Consider the following 13,328-nt stretch of genomic DNA (forward strand, 5'->3'; position numbering starts at 1 on the left):
TATTTTCCGAGCGCCAGGGTAGTGTAACCCCTCAACTTAACATTTAATTTACTATCATAAATAAGATTTGCATGTATAATTATATAAGAATAATGTACAAGAACGTAAGAAAATATATGTGCCCGTAATTATGATAGTGGTCTAACAATAAGTCAAAATTAAAAAGAAAATAGATTTATCAGATATTTCATATCACATTATTTCTAAATTAAATAAATTCAGTGTAATTGTCACGATATTATCAAAAATAAACCGTTAGATAATATTTGTTATTTCAATATTATGTAGAATTTTATTTTTTATTCTTTATCTTATTTATTAAATATCTTGAAACAAGAGATATATGGACCTTTTATTCTGAAAGTGGTGTAAGTCCATTTGTAAAAAAAAAAAAGAGATATCACATAATTTATGCTTAATTTAATGTAAACTTTTTTTGTATAACTAGTTAATATTTAATTTTTAATAATAATAATATTAATATAATAAAAAATAATAATAAAATAGTAGAATAATAATAATAATATAATAAATAGTAATAATATAATTATATTATTAATTATTATAATATAATTTTTATTATATAAATATTAATATATGTTAATATTTTATTTTTTTATTATAACTTAGACCACTTTCATAATTATGGACACATATTACAAATGTTTCGGCTCACATTCTCTCTCTCTCTCTGTTTCTCTCTTTATATTTGTATCTATCTATTTTTTTACCTATCTCTTTCTAGTTAAAAGTAGTGTTCCACTTGAACGAAGTCCTCCAGTGTGTCTCTGTAATTGGAGACGGCCTTTCGTCTCTTCCTCTCAGGTGTGCTGGAGGCTGAAGGGTTTAGTAACTGGCATGGCTTCGCAGTAATGAATGACAATGTCGTGCCCGAGCGTACTCACTCTTACCCCTACCCTCCTCTTTACCCCTTTTCTTCTTTAACCCCCTCCCTCACACTCCTACTATTCCCGGAGGCGTTAGCCTGAGGATCAGCAAAATCCAAAAATATTAATGACCAAAAAATTAATGAGAATCTTAGGAGAGAATTTCGAAGAGTATATACCAGGTGTAAAATATTTTACTGTACTTGCAAACATTTGTTATAACTTTACTTGCAATATTAAAATTAGATTATTTATGTATTTTTAAAAATCGATTACTCTTTTTTTCAAGATTTCTTAAATTATACAATTTTTCTATATACTTGAATTGTTCTTTTTTTTTTTTTTTTAATTTAAAAATAACAATAACAAAATAAGTTCGGAAAGTATGCTGCAAAAGTAATTGGAATTTTAAATTTAATCAAGAATTTTTGTATCTGTTTTTTTTTCTTTTCCTTTTATATCAGAAGTATAACATTCAGTATTCAGAAGTTACATAGAAGTTACATAGATTATCAGAAGTTACAGTTACAGAGAAGATTACATAGAAGTTATCAGAAGTATATTATAGTATTTTAATTATATCTTCTATGAAATTTTGTGATTTCGTTAAATGATGTAAACCGAACGTGTATATTCAAAGTAATCAATAAAAATGGAAATTACGTTAATAATAATAACGACGATTACCGTTTCTTTTTTTATTTATGATCTTAAAAAGAAACTATTTAAAATTGACCTCTAGGTTATAAATATTAATAAATATGAGAAAGACAATTTGAAATTTCGCACGCGGAAATACTAAAGTGATGTAAGAATCGATTCTACTTACTATTTATAAATTCCTATCGAGAAGAAGGGAGTCTAAATTAAGTAAGGATGCAATAAAAGAAGACAAAGAAAATAAAAGAAAAGGGAAGAAAAAAGAGGAAAGGAATAAAAAGAAAAAAAAAACAACTACAGGTCTCGCTGTTTTGTACAATCGTTATCGAGAAATTCGAAAAATCCAAGTACGACTAATTAACGTTCAAGATTTATTGATGGTAGTTTTCGAGGGTGATATTCAAAGGTTTGCAAAAAAAACGAACGCGCGACGTGTACGTTTAAGAGAATTTTAAGATTCGTTAAAGCGTTTTCTTTAAATGGCGGGAAAACTGTGAATGCAAATATCTTTGGAAAAAATGCCGATATTAATGTATTTTACACTCTTAAATATATTTATATAATAATAAATATTATTATTATTATTATTATTATTATTATTATTATTATTATTATTATTGTTATTATTATTATTATTATTATTATTATTATTATTATTATTATTATTATTATTATTATTATTAAAATTTGTGTATTATTATAAATTGAATTTTAATTATTTAAATTGTACATTTTAATAAATATCTTAGCTAACTTTTAAAATATGGAACAAAATAGTTAACCTTTATAATGTCTGGTAACGATAAACATGAAATTAATTGGTACATACACGGGGCACAATATTAGTCGAGTATTTTTAATGAGGAGTTCAATGAACGTCTGATATGGAAACATATACAGGATAGAATATTGTAATGGAATGAGTGGAAAAAAAATTTTCTCGATAAAATAATACGCAAGTACGATACATGAATAAGTTCATAGTAAATTGAAAACGTATCAAACATAAATGTGAATATAAAAATGATAATTCTGTTGTTGAATGACTTATCTTATATTATACTTAACAATCGTACTTCCTGTGTTCTAATAAAATTTTGAATATCATTAAAGTTAAATGAACAATCCAAAAGAACAAAAATCAAAAGGCGGTAAAATATACACGAGACGTTAAAATTGGTCCTAACAACGCCATCTTGTACTCAGTTATTCAAATAAGCACTTAATTTAACTTAAGCTTTTTCAAAAATGTTTTATTGATAAGAATAATTGTTACTTTATAAAAATTATTTAATTCATTTTTGTTATGAAAAGCTTAAATTTTTCTCAAATTGTGCAATTATTTGCACAGGGTATTACCGACGAAAGGTAAGTTATAGCGAGGAAATCGGCAAAAATTTAAATTAAGATTTAATATTAAATATATTTGAAATTAAACATGCACAGTGGATGTAAAAAGTATTCGTAATTCGATCAATTTGAAATAAAATGTTGTGAAATTGTAGTTTATTAACTAATTTTTCATAAACAATGAATTTGTACATATTCTCGAAAGTTTCTACAATAGATATAATGAAATAAAAAATAATTTTTTTAAATAAATTAAAAAATTAACAATGAAAATGAAAAAATCGGCAGAAACATACGAGCAATAAGTATTCGTATAGTTTTTATTTGGCACTATTTGCAAAAGAGTTTGTATATAAACCATAATGTAAAATCATCACGTAATTTTTTGTAGTTATTAGACCTCAACAGTATGTTCATAAGCGTTATCGGCATCAGTTAAACTCAAAATTTTTTAAGATTGAAAATTATTGTTCGAAAATAGGATAAAAACGTGTGGAAACACGATAGAAATATTAAATAATTATTAAATGACTGAATAAACAAAAGAATATATAATACAATAGAACATTAAAAAAGTGCACTTTTCGTATAAGAAAATTCATTTTAGTTAGCACCGAGACCACTAGTGGGCGTTAGCAGGTAAAATACTGTATCCTTTGATAGTATTGTAGTATTACGCGTAAAGTACCTACTAACGCCCACTGGTGATCCCAGTGCTAACTAAGATGAATTCTTTACACGAAAAGTGCACTTCTAATGTTCTACTATGTTAAATATTCTTTGATTAAATAAACAAAATGCAATCAATTTATTTCAACAGTAATCACGTTGTTTACAATTGCTTACAATATTTTACAATGAAAGTAATATCGATTATTCACGTGTAATCATGTAGAAATTGTTACTTACGTAGACCCCCATAATCAAAAATTATTATTTATTCAAACATAAGAAATTTTATGTTTCCTTGTACTTGTTGGAGTTTATCGTTTTTACATGACTTACACTTTATCGATAAATCAGATTCCTTAGTATTCAACTGTTGCTATTATGATGAGAAATAATTTGTAAAAGTCCCACAGATGGAATCACTATCTCAATTAATAATTCTTCAAAAATATATATTATAGATTTTATATTAATATTTAAATATTACCTATTAAAAAAAGATAAAAAATAAATTGTTTTATTACAAATTTTTTAAAATAAAAAAATAAATATAAAAAAAAAGAAAAATTACAAAAAAATATATTCCCTGTTTCCGCCCGGGATCGAACCGGGGACCTTGTGCGTGTGAAGCACACGTGATAACCACTACACTACGGAAACAGTTGACACTGTATAAAAAATCTTATTTCATATACTAAGACTACTAATAAATATAAAATGAAAATTGTTATACTTTTGATTATACTATACAATAAATAATATAATTTATAATAAAATATTTTGTAATACATTGCATATTCTAAATTTTAATTTTCTACACTGAGTTTCTTTCATTATTTATATTTTTTAAATTCTTTTTTCATTATTATTTTATTTTAATAATAATATAATACATTATTATTAAAAATTAAATAATGAGTAACATGGAAAATAATGAAAAACTTTAAATTTGAGTTATTTTAATATATATTTTATATTTTATACTTTTTCAATGATAAGAATATATCAAGAGAGAGGTAAAATGAAATGTTCGAAAAAAGATCATTATTAAATAATACTTCTATATATTTTTCATATTTTTTTATAATAATAATAATAATAATATATATCGAACTTTTTTTCATTTGGAGTATATTCTCACACATACATACGCACATATATTTTAACAGATTACTTAACGTTATATTTGTTCTCTCTTATTTTATATAAGTGCAGCTCATTTGTTTATTCTGCAGCTTTTGTTTTATTCTAGGTTGAAAAATTTCTATATAAAAACTTGACGAATTATAATAATTTATTATCATAGATAATATACATTTCTCCACACAGGAGCATTTTATTTAAAACTATTGTAAGATAATTATTGTGAAATGCGTTATATAAAATTCGCCTGTACAAAGGTCGTCACTGTGTGTCGATTTTTGTATATTTTTATAAATATATAAACAAGAAAAAATTTTCATTCGATCTTAATTCAAATATATTTCTTTTGCTTTTTTTATTTTTTTTATTTTGTTATTCTTTCTTACCTACTAATAAAAAACACATTTACATACAAATATTACAAATTTTCGATCGCAGATTGATTCAACCGAATTGACCACAAGTTTTTATGTTGGCCTAAAAATTCTCAACAAATTTCAATAATAAATTTTTGAGATTCCTTTAAGGTTAATTTCTTTTCTTGTTTTTTTTTTTTTCATCCTAATTAATTTAACGAGCCTAGCTTGCAGTTCGTTTTTGTTACAATAAAAAAAGTATGATCGTTAAAAAGAATTATTTATTTTTAAAACTGACTAAAATATGAACTTTGAGTCCACCTAAAAGTTTCGAGACATCGGCGTATTATTTCAAATGAATAAAATAATATACACGCTGAAAAACGAGAGATTAAATATTATTTTTTCTTTTTTTTTCTTTTTTCTTTAAGAAGAGGAAGAAAAGAAAAATACTATACTGGTCCCATCCAAGGCACAACGTGAACACGAAAGGCTTTCAAAAGATTCGTACTAATTAATATTCATGTCCTCCATTCTTTTTTCTTTTACTTTTTTTCCTATCTTACAATTAATATCTAAATCAAAAAGATTTGATCAATAACATTAATAAGAAGGATAATAGCTTTCCTTCATCGTAATTATATATATATAAGTTTTTATTAATTTAACAAAAATATATTGCAAATAATTTATAAACAAATTCTCAAGAAAATCAATCGTTAAACAATATAATAAAAAAAAACTATATTGCTGAGTACTTGTTAAGAATATGTATTGAAAAATTTATTTTCCAAAATTGTCTAAATGTTATTTTTTACATAGATATATTAAAAGTAATGTAACATTCGTATAAAAAAAAAAGTGTAAAAATGAATTTTACAAAACCGAGATTCTTTGTAATTCATCAATACACTACACACGCTCACTTTCACTCTTCTCTCTTTCTTTCTCTCTTTATTACTCTAGCTATCAAAAATCAATTAACCTATTTGAATATTAATTTTATCGACAAGCTACCATAATCGTCGTTATATCATTATCATCATCATCATCATCATCATTATCGTTATAATCATTATACAAGATATATCGCACCTGAGGGGCATTTAAATATATATATATATATATATATATAAAATATATATAAAAACAAAGTCTTTTTAGGAAGTCACGTCGGCCAATCATCATCGAATAGCACGACGATCTTCTCTCACAAACTATGTTATATTCAGGAAGGTTACTTTCGTCTTTGCAAATCTCGAGCGAACGCAATTCCGAGGGTTCCCTCTCACTTGCGAGAAGAAAAGTTGTATGACCGTGTCGAAAAGAAAGTCAACGACCGGATTGAATTTTACCTCCTTACTCACGTACATACTTACATACATACATACTAGCATACATACGTACATACATTTACACAATATACATATGTATATAAAATGCGCGAATATTTGTTTTCCCCTTTAGCGCGTTCTTTTCTCTTATGTATATTCATATATGCATATCATCATCTTCCACCCTTACAGAATAATATTGAATATATTTATTTTTAATTCTGCTTATTTTTTCTTTTGTTTAAGGATAACGCGGATCCGTCAAATACCTCGACGAGGTATTATGAAGATTATGAAGATTATGATGAGATCGACTACGTCTATAGTCCCTGTGAATTTGATTGGGTACTCGGTATCCCAAATGTGATCCTAAATATGGTACTGTACGAAATATACGTTGATCTGGATGATCCTGTTGAAGATGATCTTGTTGTATTGCACCAGGATAATCGGGTGCAGGTGGTACCAGATGACCAATCTCTATCGATGGTTGAAACTGTGACAATCCGTAAAGAACCCCTATGGATCTTCTGCAAAGCTCTTGTTGATGTTTCTGCTTTTCCTCTTCTAATTCTCGTTGTTGTTGTTCTTGTCGTCTTCTGCTTTGGGAAGAACCACTCTCTGTTGAATTGCTATCCTCGCTAGTACCCAAGCCTGGATCTCGTTCCTCGAAAGCTGCTAGACTAGTAGCCGGACTCGGTTGAAGGGATTTTATCATGCTACCGTGATGATAGTACGAAAGCGTAAGGTGGGGTATAACGAAAGGTTGTTGAAGTTTATCGACAAGCTCTTTTTCCGCTATCCCATTCTTTCTCGTGACTTTATCTCCGCGTTCGTTGTCGTCCGCTTCATCGTGGTCTTTGTCCGTATTGGAACTGGTACAGGAACCTGGTCCAAAAATGGACAATAAAACCGGTAAGAGGAAGAGACCGTGCATGGCACCGATGAAAATCACCAGAAAGACCATTTTGAAGAAAACTAGGAATATATACGTTCCGGCAAGTAACAAAGCTACCAAGCCGAGTATAGTTGAGGCAGCACCTTGGACAATTGGTAGACCCAAACTATACAAACTTTCTTTCACCCTGTCCTCTGGTGAGACTTTCTTCGAACTCATATAGGCATAACATATATGAGCCGTGAAATCGACACTGAATCCAATACACATTATTAGATTAATCATCGAAATACTATCGAGATTTACGCTCCAAAGAGCCATGTAACCAGCTACACCAAGCTCGATCGAAACGATACAGAATGCAACCCAAAGACAACATAATATATTGGGGATAAATATAAAACTTATGAGCATCATTACGAGAGCACCAAATATCATACACTGTATACTAGTTGGCCTGACCAATTCGAATTGATCAAAAAATACGAAGTAAGGATGAAAAACGCTAGCATTGAGTAAAGAATCTTTACAAATTTGTCGCAACTCCTTGACCATCTCCTTTTCTTGATTCGTACCACTGACGTTTACCGCCTGAATCAAAAACCTACTAGCCACAATGTGCTCGTCATTCTCGTCGAATTTAACGTCGAGGGAAAATGTGCTGGTCGAGTAGAGCCATATCCCTTTTAACGCCTTGACAAAGCTACCCTCGTCTTTGATGCTCACATTCAGGTAGTCCTCGTTTCGCGATACGTAACTTAGGAAGCTGCGCAACCAGCTTTCTGTGTAGATCGGCGCACTGATGTATGAACTAGCCTCGAGGGATTTTGTGAGGTTCTCCATTTGCTGCTGTATCTCTGGATCACTATAGTCATACTGGCCAGACACTACCACCTGCAAAAATGGAAAGAGAATGTGTAGTCATCTTAGTATATGTCTTTTCTTTCTATATACGTATATATATGTGTATGTACATTGGAAAGAGAAAGAAAGATAGAGAAAGGAAATGTCTGGGATTCAAACGTAGCAAGGATGTGTTTACGTGAAAGCAATCTCGTGAAAGTGGCCCTCCAGGGACTTTTTTGGATTGGCAGACGAACCCAATGCCAATAGACGGGGGACAAAACTTTACGGGGAAAATGTTTTTACGTTCACCTATGAATCAACAACCCTCTTTTGTTCTGTCAATTTTTCTACTTTCTCTCGAGTGACTCCATTGCTTTCGTTCATATTCGAAATAAATCAAACTATTAACTGGTAAAATAAGAATACTAATTTACAAGTGCTGTCGATAAATTCCTAATGAATATTTTCAACAAAAATAAATAACAAATGGTTACTAATTTATATGTTTTTCATATTTTTAATCAATATTTGAAATCAGTGATTAATATTTATAATAAAATATCGCGCATGTACGTAGACCATATCTATGTAATATTGATGTAATATTGATCCAAATCTAACGCAACCGTGATGTAACCCTTATACAATTCTACTTCCGTAATAAATACTGGCAAATTATTATTTACGCCGACTAATTATATCATTATAACTAAAAAATAGTTTATTTACTTTTTAATAGTTTATTTTAGTAGTTCAATAGTTTATTTACTTTTTTTACATTTTTAATAGAAAATATAAAAATACTTTTATTAATTAATAATGTTTATACATTATTTATACTAAACAAATTATTTATTAACTATTATTTATTTACTATTTATTTTACAATATACTAATTCAAATAAATAAATATGGTAAAAAATTGGTACGTTGACTAAATCGTTATACAAAGAAATTTTTTAATTTCAATTTTAAAAAATAATATTTTCGACAATTTTCTAAAAAAAAAGATATAAAATATAAAATAATCTACTTCCGGAATATGTCTCTAAATCGGTCAGCTTCTTCTCGGCTGATTGGACTCGTCGTCGTAACCATTGACGCAATATAAAGTTGTTACTTTTCTCAAACTCAGTTGGCCGGCTCAACTCTTGCGGAGAAAGTTGTTTAAAGTGAAAGAGAGAATTGTAACTGAAGTAGAGGAAGAGAAGAGTCAAGTAAGGGGAAAAACGTGACATAATTGTGCGTAAACCATACGTGCTACTCTCCATATATACATGCACACATACGATACAATACTTGTTTCGTAACACCTTATGGGCCTCATAGATTACGAACGAGTTATAAACAAAAATAATATTTATTAGAGAGTTGATTCTCGTTATTCGAGAAAGTCATGAATTAACGTCACCAATGAGCTGATAAATTTCCTCTTATTTTTTTTTCTTAAGAATTTCTGGTAATTTGAAAATTCTAAGAAAGTTAAGGGAAAGTTAAATTTGTATGAAGGAATACTTGCTGATATAGTCGTAAAATTAATTAGGCGATTAAAAAAAGTTTCTATTATGAAGATACTTTACTTGTAACAACAAAATTAAATCTTTTTTTTTTTTTTAAATTAAATCGATTAAACTTCGCGAAATAAATCAAAGTAGACAAAATTGATAAAATTGTATGCATTTTCACAACGTTTATTACTGATAGGCGATGAAATTTTTGTCATTTAATGGCGTTTAGTCTAAATATTAAGAAAATTTATTTTAAATGTAAAAAGTTAAGTTTTATCAAATTTTAAAAATGGAATTAACCGTTTTGTTATTTGAATTGTTCATATATATTATTACAACTTATTTAAAGAAAACAAAATTTTGTATCATTATTTTTGGTACATCTTGTATATACACATAAGATGATATACTCATATATACAAAGTACAACTCATAAATTAATAGATACTAATGTCTTTGTATATGAAATGATATACTCATATGTAAAGCGCAACTCGTAAGTTAATATGTACTGTTCTATATAGTATGATACATATTCACATACCAAGAGAATACCATACTAAAGAGACTAGCTTTCAACAATGGGAAAGCTTTACCACACAACTTTGCCAACCCTTCTTTGATTTAATAATTCAAAGGTAATCAAGTTTACACGCTTTCTTAACTAATGTTAGAGGTTAGACCAAAAGATCTTAAATCATCTAAAAAGATCAATTATCTTTCGATTAAAGTACCCCAAAGTTCATAAATAATCTGAATTATCGATTAAATTTTGTCTATTTCTTTTGAAATGAAAGAAAAAATAAATCAAATTAATTATAAAATACAATTAGAAGAACTTTGGTGCCCAATTCTGTAAAAAGAACGATAATTATGAATCTTCAAGAAATAATTCTAGTGTAATGTATATCTACGGGAGAAAAGATGAATAAAAATAAAAAAAAGAAATTAAATAATCTAACCATACCTGTATTCTATATGGGAATTCCCGGAAGTAAAAGTCTTCACGATCGTAGAACGCAATCGAGTAAGAATCTTCCTTGGAAAGTTTTCGCCGATCCAATCCTTCCTGTAGGGTTGTTAATCCGTATAAAGCACCAAGCAAATAACAGATGAAGATGAAAATGATAATGGCCTTGACGGGTCGACAATTCAATGCTACTGCCAGGTAGTCCCGGAACCAGGTCATGCATCCATGTTCAGGATTGTCAATTGGATTCTTCGGATCGTCAGGATCTACTCCTCCAGTACAGAATAATCGATAAAGCCAAGAACGATGTGCTGCAATCAAAATTAAAGACGTATATCAGTTATATGAAAATACCATTATGTAATTCAAATTCATCATTATGTTCCTAACGTTCCGAAAATTAAAAATTACGGGAGAAATTGAAATAATATCTCAAAAATTAAAATGTCAAAATTTAATTAAAGTTAGACATAAATCTAATAACTTTAAATATCTAAAAATATCAAAATGATAAATGCGACTATTTATTAAATCACTTTAATAAATCATAAATCGTAATCTGGTATAAATAATAAAATAATCTTGATAGAAAAATATAAATATATTACTACACATCTTAATTTATTTTAATTTATGATATTTAAAATTATAAATATATTACTACAAATTTCTATATAAAAATTTTATTAATAATTCTTTTCTTTTTTAAATTATGTATTTACAATTTTTTAAATTAAATTTGATGAAAATTTAGAAATATTAAATTTAAAATTGTTTCAAAAATATAAAATTTAATAATAATTTTTAAATATTTAATTTAATTGATTAATTTAAATGATTAAATTGATTTATTTTTGTAAATAATTTTTGTTATTAAATTTAGTGATTGAAATTTTTATTTATAAAAATTAAAATTATTTTATTTTTTATTTAAATTATATATATATAAATTAAATATAAATAAATATATAAATATAAATTTTATATTAATTAATTGTAAAATTAATAATTTAAAAAAAAATTATTTTGTCAAAAAAGTGCATTAAATTTAGAATTTAATAATAAAAAATTATTATATATATGTAAAAAATTTAATTTTATAAATAATAAATAAATAATTTTCTATTTAGGTATAAAATTTTTTAATAAAATTTAAATATAGAAATTAAATAAACCTATATTTATTATATAGAAAAAAATAATTTTTTTATTATTAATATTAATTAATTATAAATACTAATTATTAATTAATTATATTTTATTAATTTTTTTATAGGAAATAAATATATAATCATTTATTAGCATGATTCTTATTTAACATGCGAAGACTATGATCAACGAATTTCACTATTATCTCCTTTGAATAACAAATAACAGAAGGAATACTATTACAAGGACTGATTTAATTGACAGATGAAATATAGGGAAAAAAAAGTTAGTATATAAAAAAAAATATATTACGAACTCTTTTAATCGTATTGGAAGTATGTATTATTGAATAGTTGCTTTGAAATAATTCAATATATCGATGAGCGTTGTTGAAAATTTTGATGAAATCGAGAGAAAGCAAAGGTATTATTACTGTTACTGTTACTATTACTACTACTACTACTACTACTATTATAAATACTTTAGTCGTTATATAAAGCAAGGCGATCTAAGGAATAAACGGCATTCGAGGCATAATACTCGTCTATTTTCTGACGTAATATGCCCTCCAGGTAGGTATGTTCCGTTTCTAAAGGCGTAACGAGATTTCGAATCGCGTACCACGAAACGACAAAACTCGGCCGATGACAATGAAGACCCCTCCTCCCCATCCCCCTTTCCCTTTTCTCTCTTCCCTTTTCTCTCTTCCCCCTCATCCTTCCTCATTCTTCTTCTTCTTCTAAACTTCTACCTGAACTTCTTCCACTTCTACCTTTCAACCTTCTCATCCTAGAACGAGGACGACGATGTATGAAAGCATCGAAGCAAACTATTGTGTTGTACTTTTCTCGATATCGATGCAAAAGTGAAAATTTCTCAGGATGCTACTTTTGCCCCCGCGTCTCTATTCTTTACCTCTTTATATACCTCTTTTACAATACTTCTTTATGATGTACGTGTACGTGTGTGTCTACTATGGTGTTCGTGCGCGTGTTTTCTTAAAGAAAAAGAAAAAAAAAGAAAAAAACGTGAAGGGAAGAGATAGTATAGAAAGAATCTTTAGCAAACTTCTTCTTCTTTTACCTCTTTTTTTCTCTTTTTCTTTTTCCTGTTTCTATACTACTTTATTCGTTGTCGTTATCGTTTATTTTATTTTTCCTCTTATTTTCCTTTTCTTTTTCTTTTATTTTTAAAATAAATTTGTCAAAGGATAGTTTGAATAATTTGAAGAAAATTTATTTCATTGAAATTGTATATATATATAATATCTCTTTTGAATATTAAGAATTTAAAGTCAGTTCTTTCTCTAATAGTTTTGAGATTATGTCAAAAGATAAAAATAAGAAAAAAACAATAGGAACAATAAATAAAATGGTTAAATGCATTACAGATAAAATTGATTAAATGGAAACTGAATTCATGAAAATATACTAATTGTGGATAAAAAAATTTATTTTCTCACATATTACAAATTCATGAGTTTGGAGAACCGGTTTCCTTGTTTTTTTTTTTTTTTTTTTTTTTTTTTTTTAATAGATTAAACATAAATACCTCCACT

The 13,328-nt window shown here is 27.2% G+C and overlaps 1 protein-coding gene and 1 non-coding gene across 3 annotated transcripts in view; both read right to left on the bottom strand.

The window, feature by feature from the left end:
- Window positions 1-4,153: 4,153 nt before the first annotated feature.
- Window positions 4,154-4,226, bottom strand: TRNAV-CAC (transfer RNA valine (anticodon CAC)). The gene has a single exon. It is a non-coding gene; the product is annotated as a tRNA-Val (tRNA).
- Window positions 4,227-4,610: 384 nt separating this feature from the next.
- Window positions 4,611-13,328, bottom strand: part of Ptr (patched domain-containing protein) — a 53,464-nt gene continuing 44,746 nt past the window's right edge. For both annotated transcript variants that reach the window (XM_015315931.2, XM_015315932.2), the window contains exons 8-9: window positions 10,619-10,932; window positions 4,611-8,191 (exon numbers count right to left, since the gene is read on the bottom strand). In XM_015315931.2, the coding sequence (XP_015171417.1) occupies window positions 6,641-8,191; window positions 10,619-10,932 (1,865 nt within the window). In that variant the 3' untranslated portion in view covers window positions 4,611-6,640. The remainder of the gene's footprint in view (window positions 8,192-10,618; window positions 10,933-13,328) is intronic.

Source organism: Polistes dominula, unplaced genomic scaffold, assembly GCF_049000335.1.
Source record: "Polistes dominula isolate Pdom_NZ unplaced genomic scaffold, Pdom_raw_medaka contig_22, whole genome shotgun sequence".
In the NCBI taxonomy this organism is placed as follows: domain Eukaryota; kingdom Metazoa; phylum Arthropoda; class Insecta; order Hymenoptera; family Vespidae; genus Polistes; species Polistes dominula.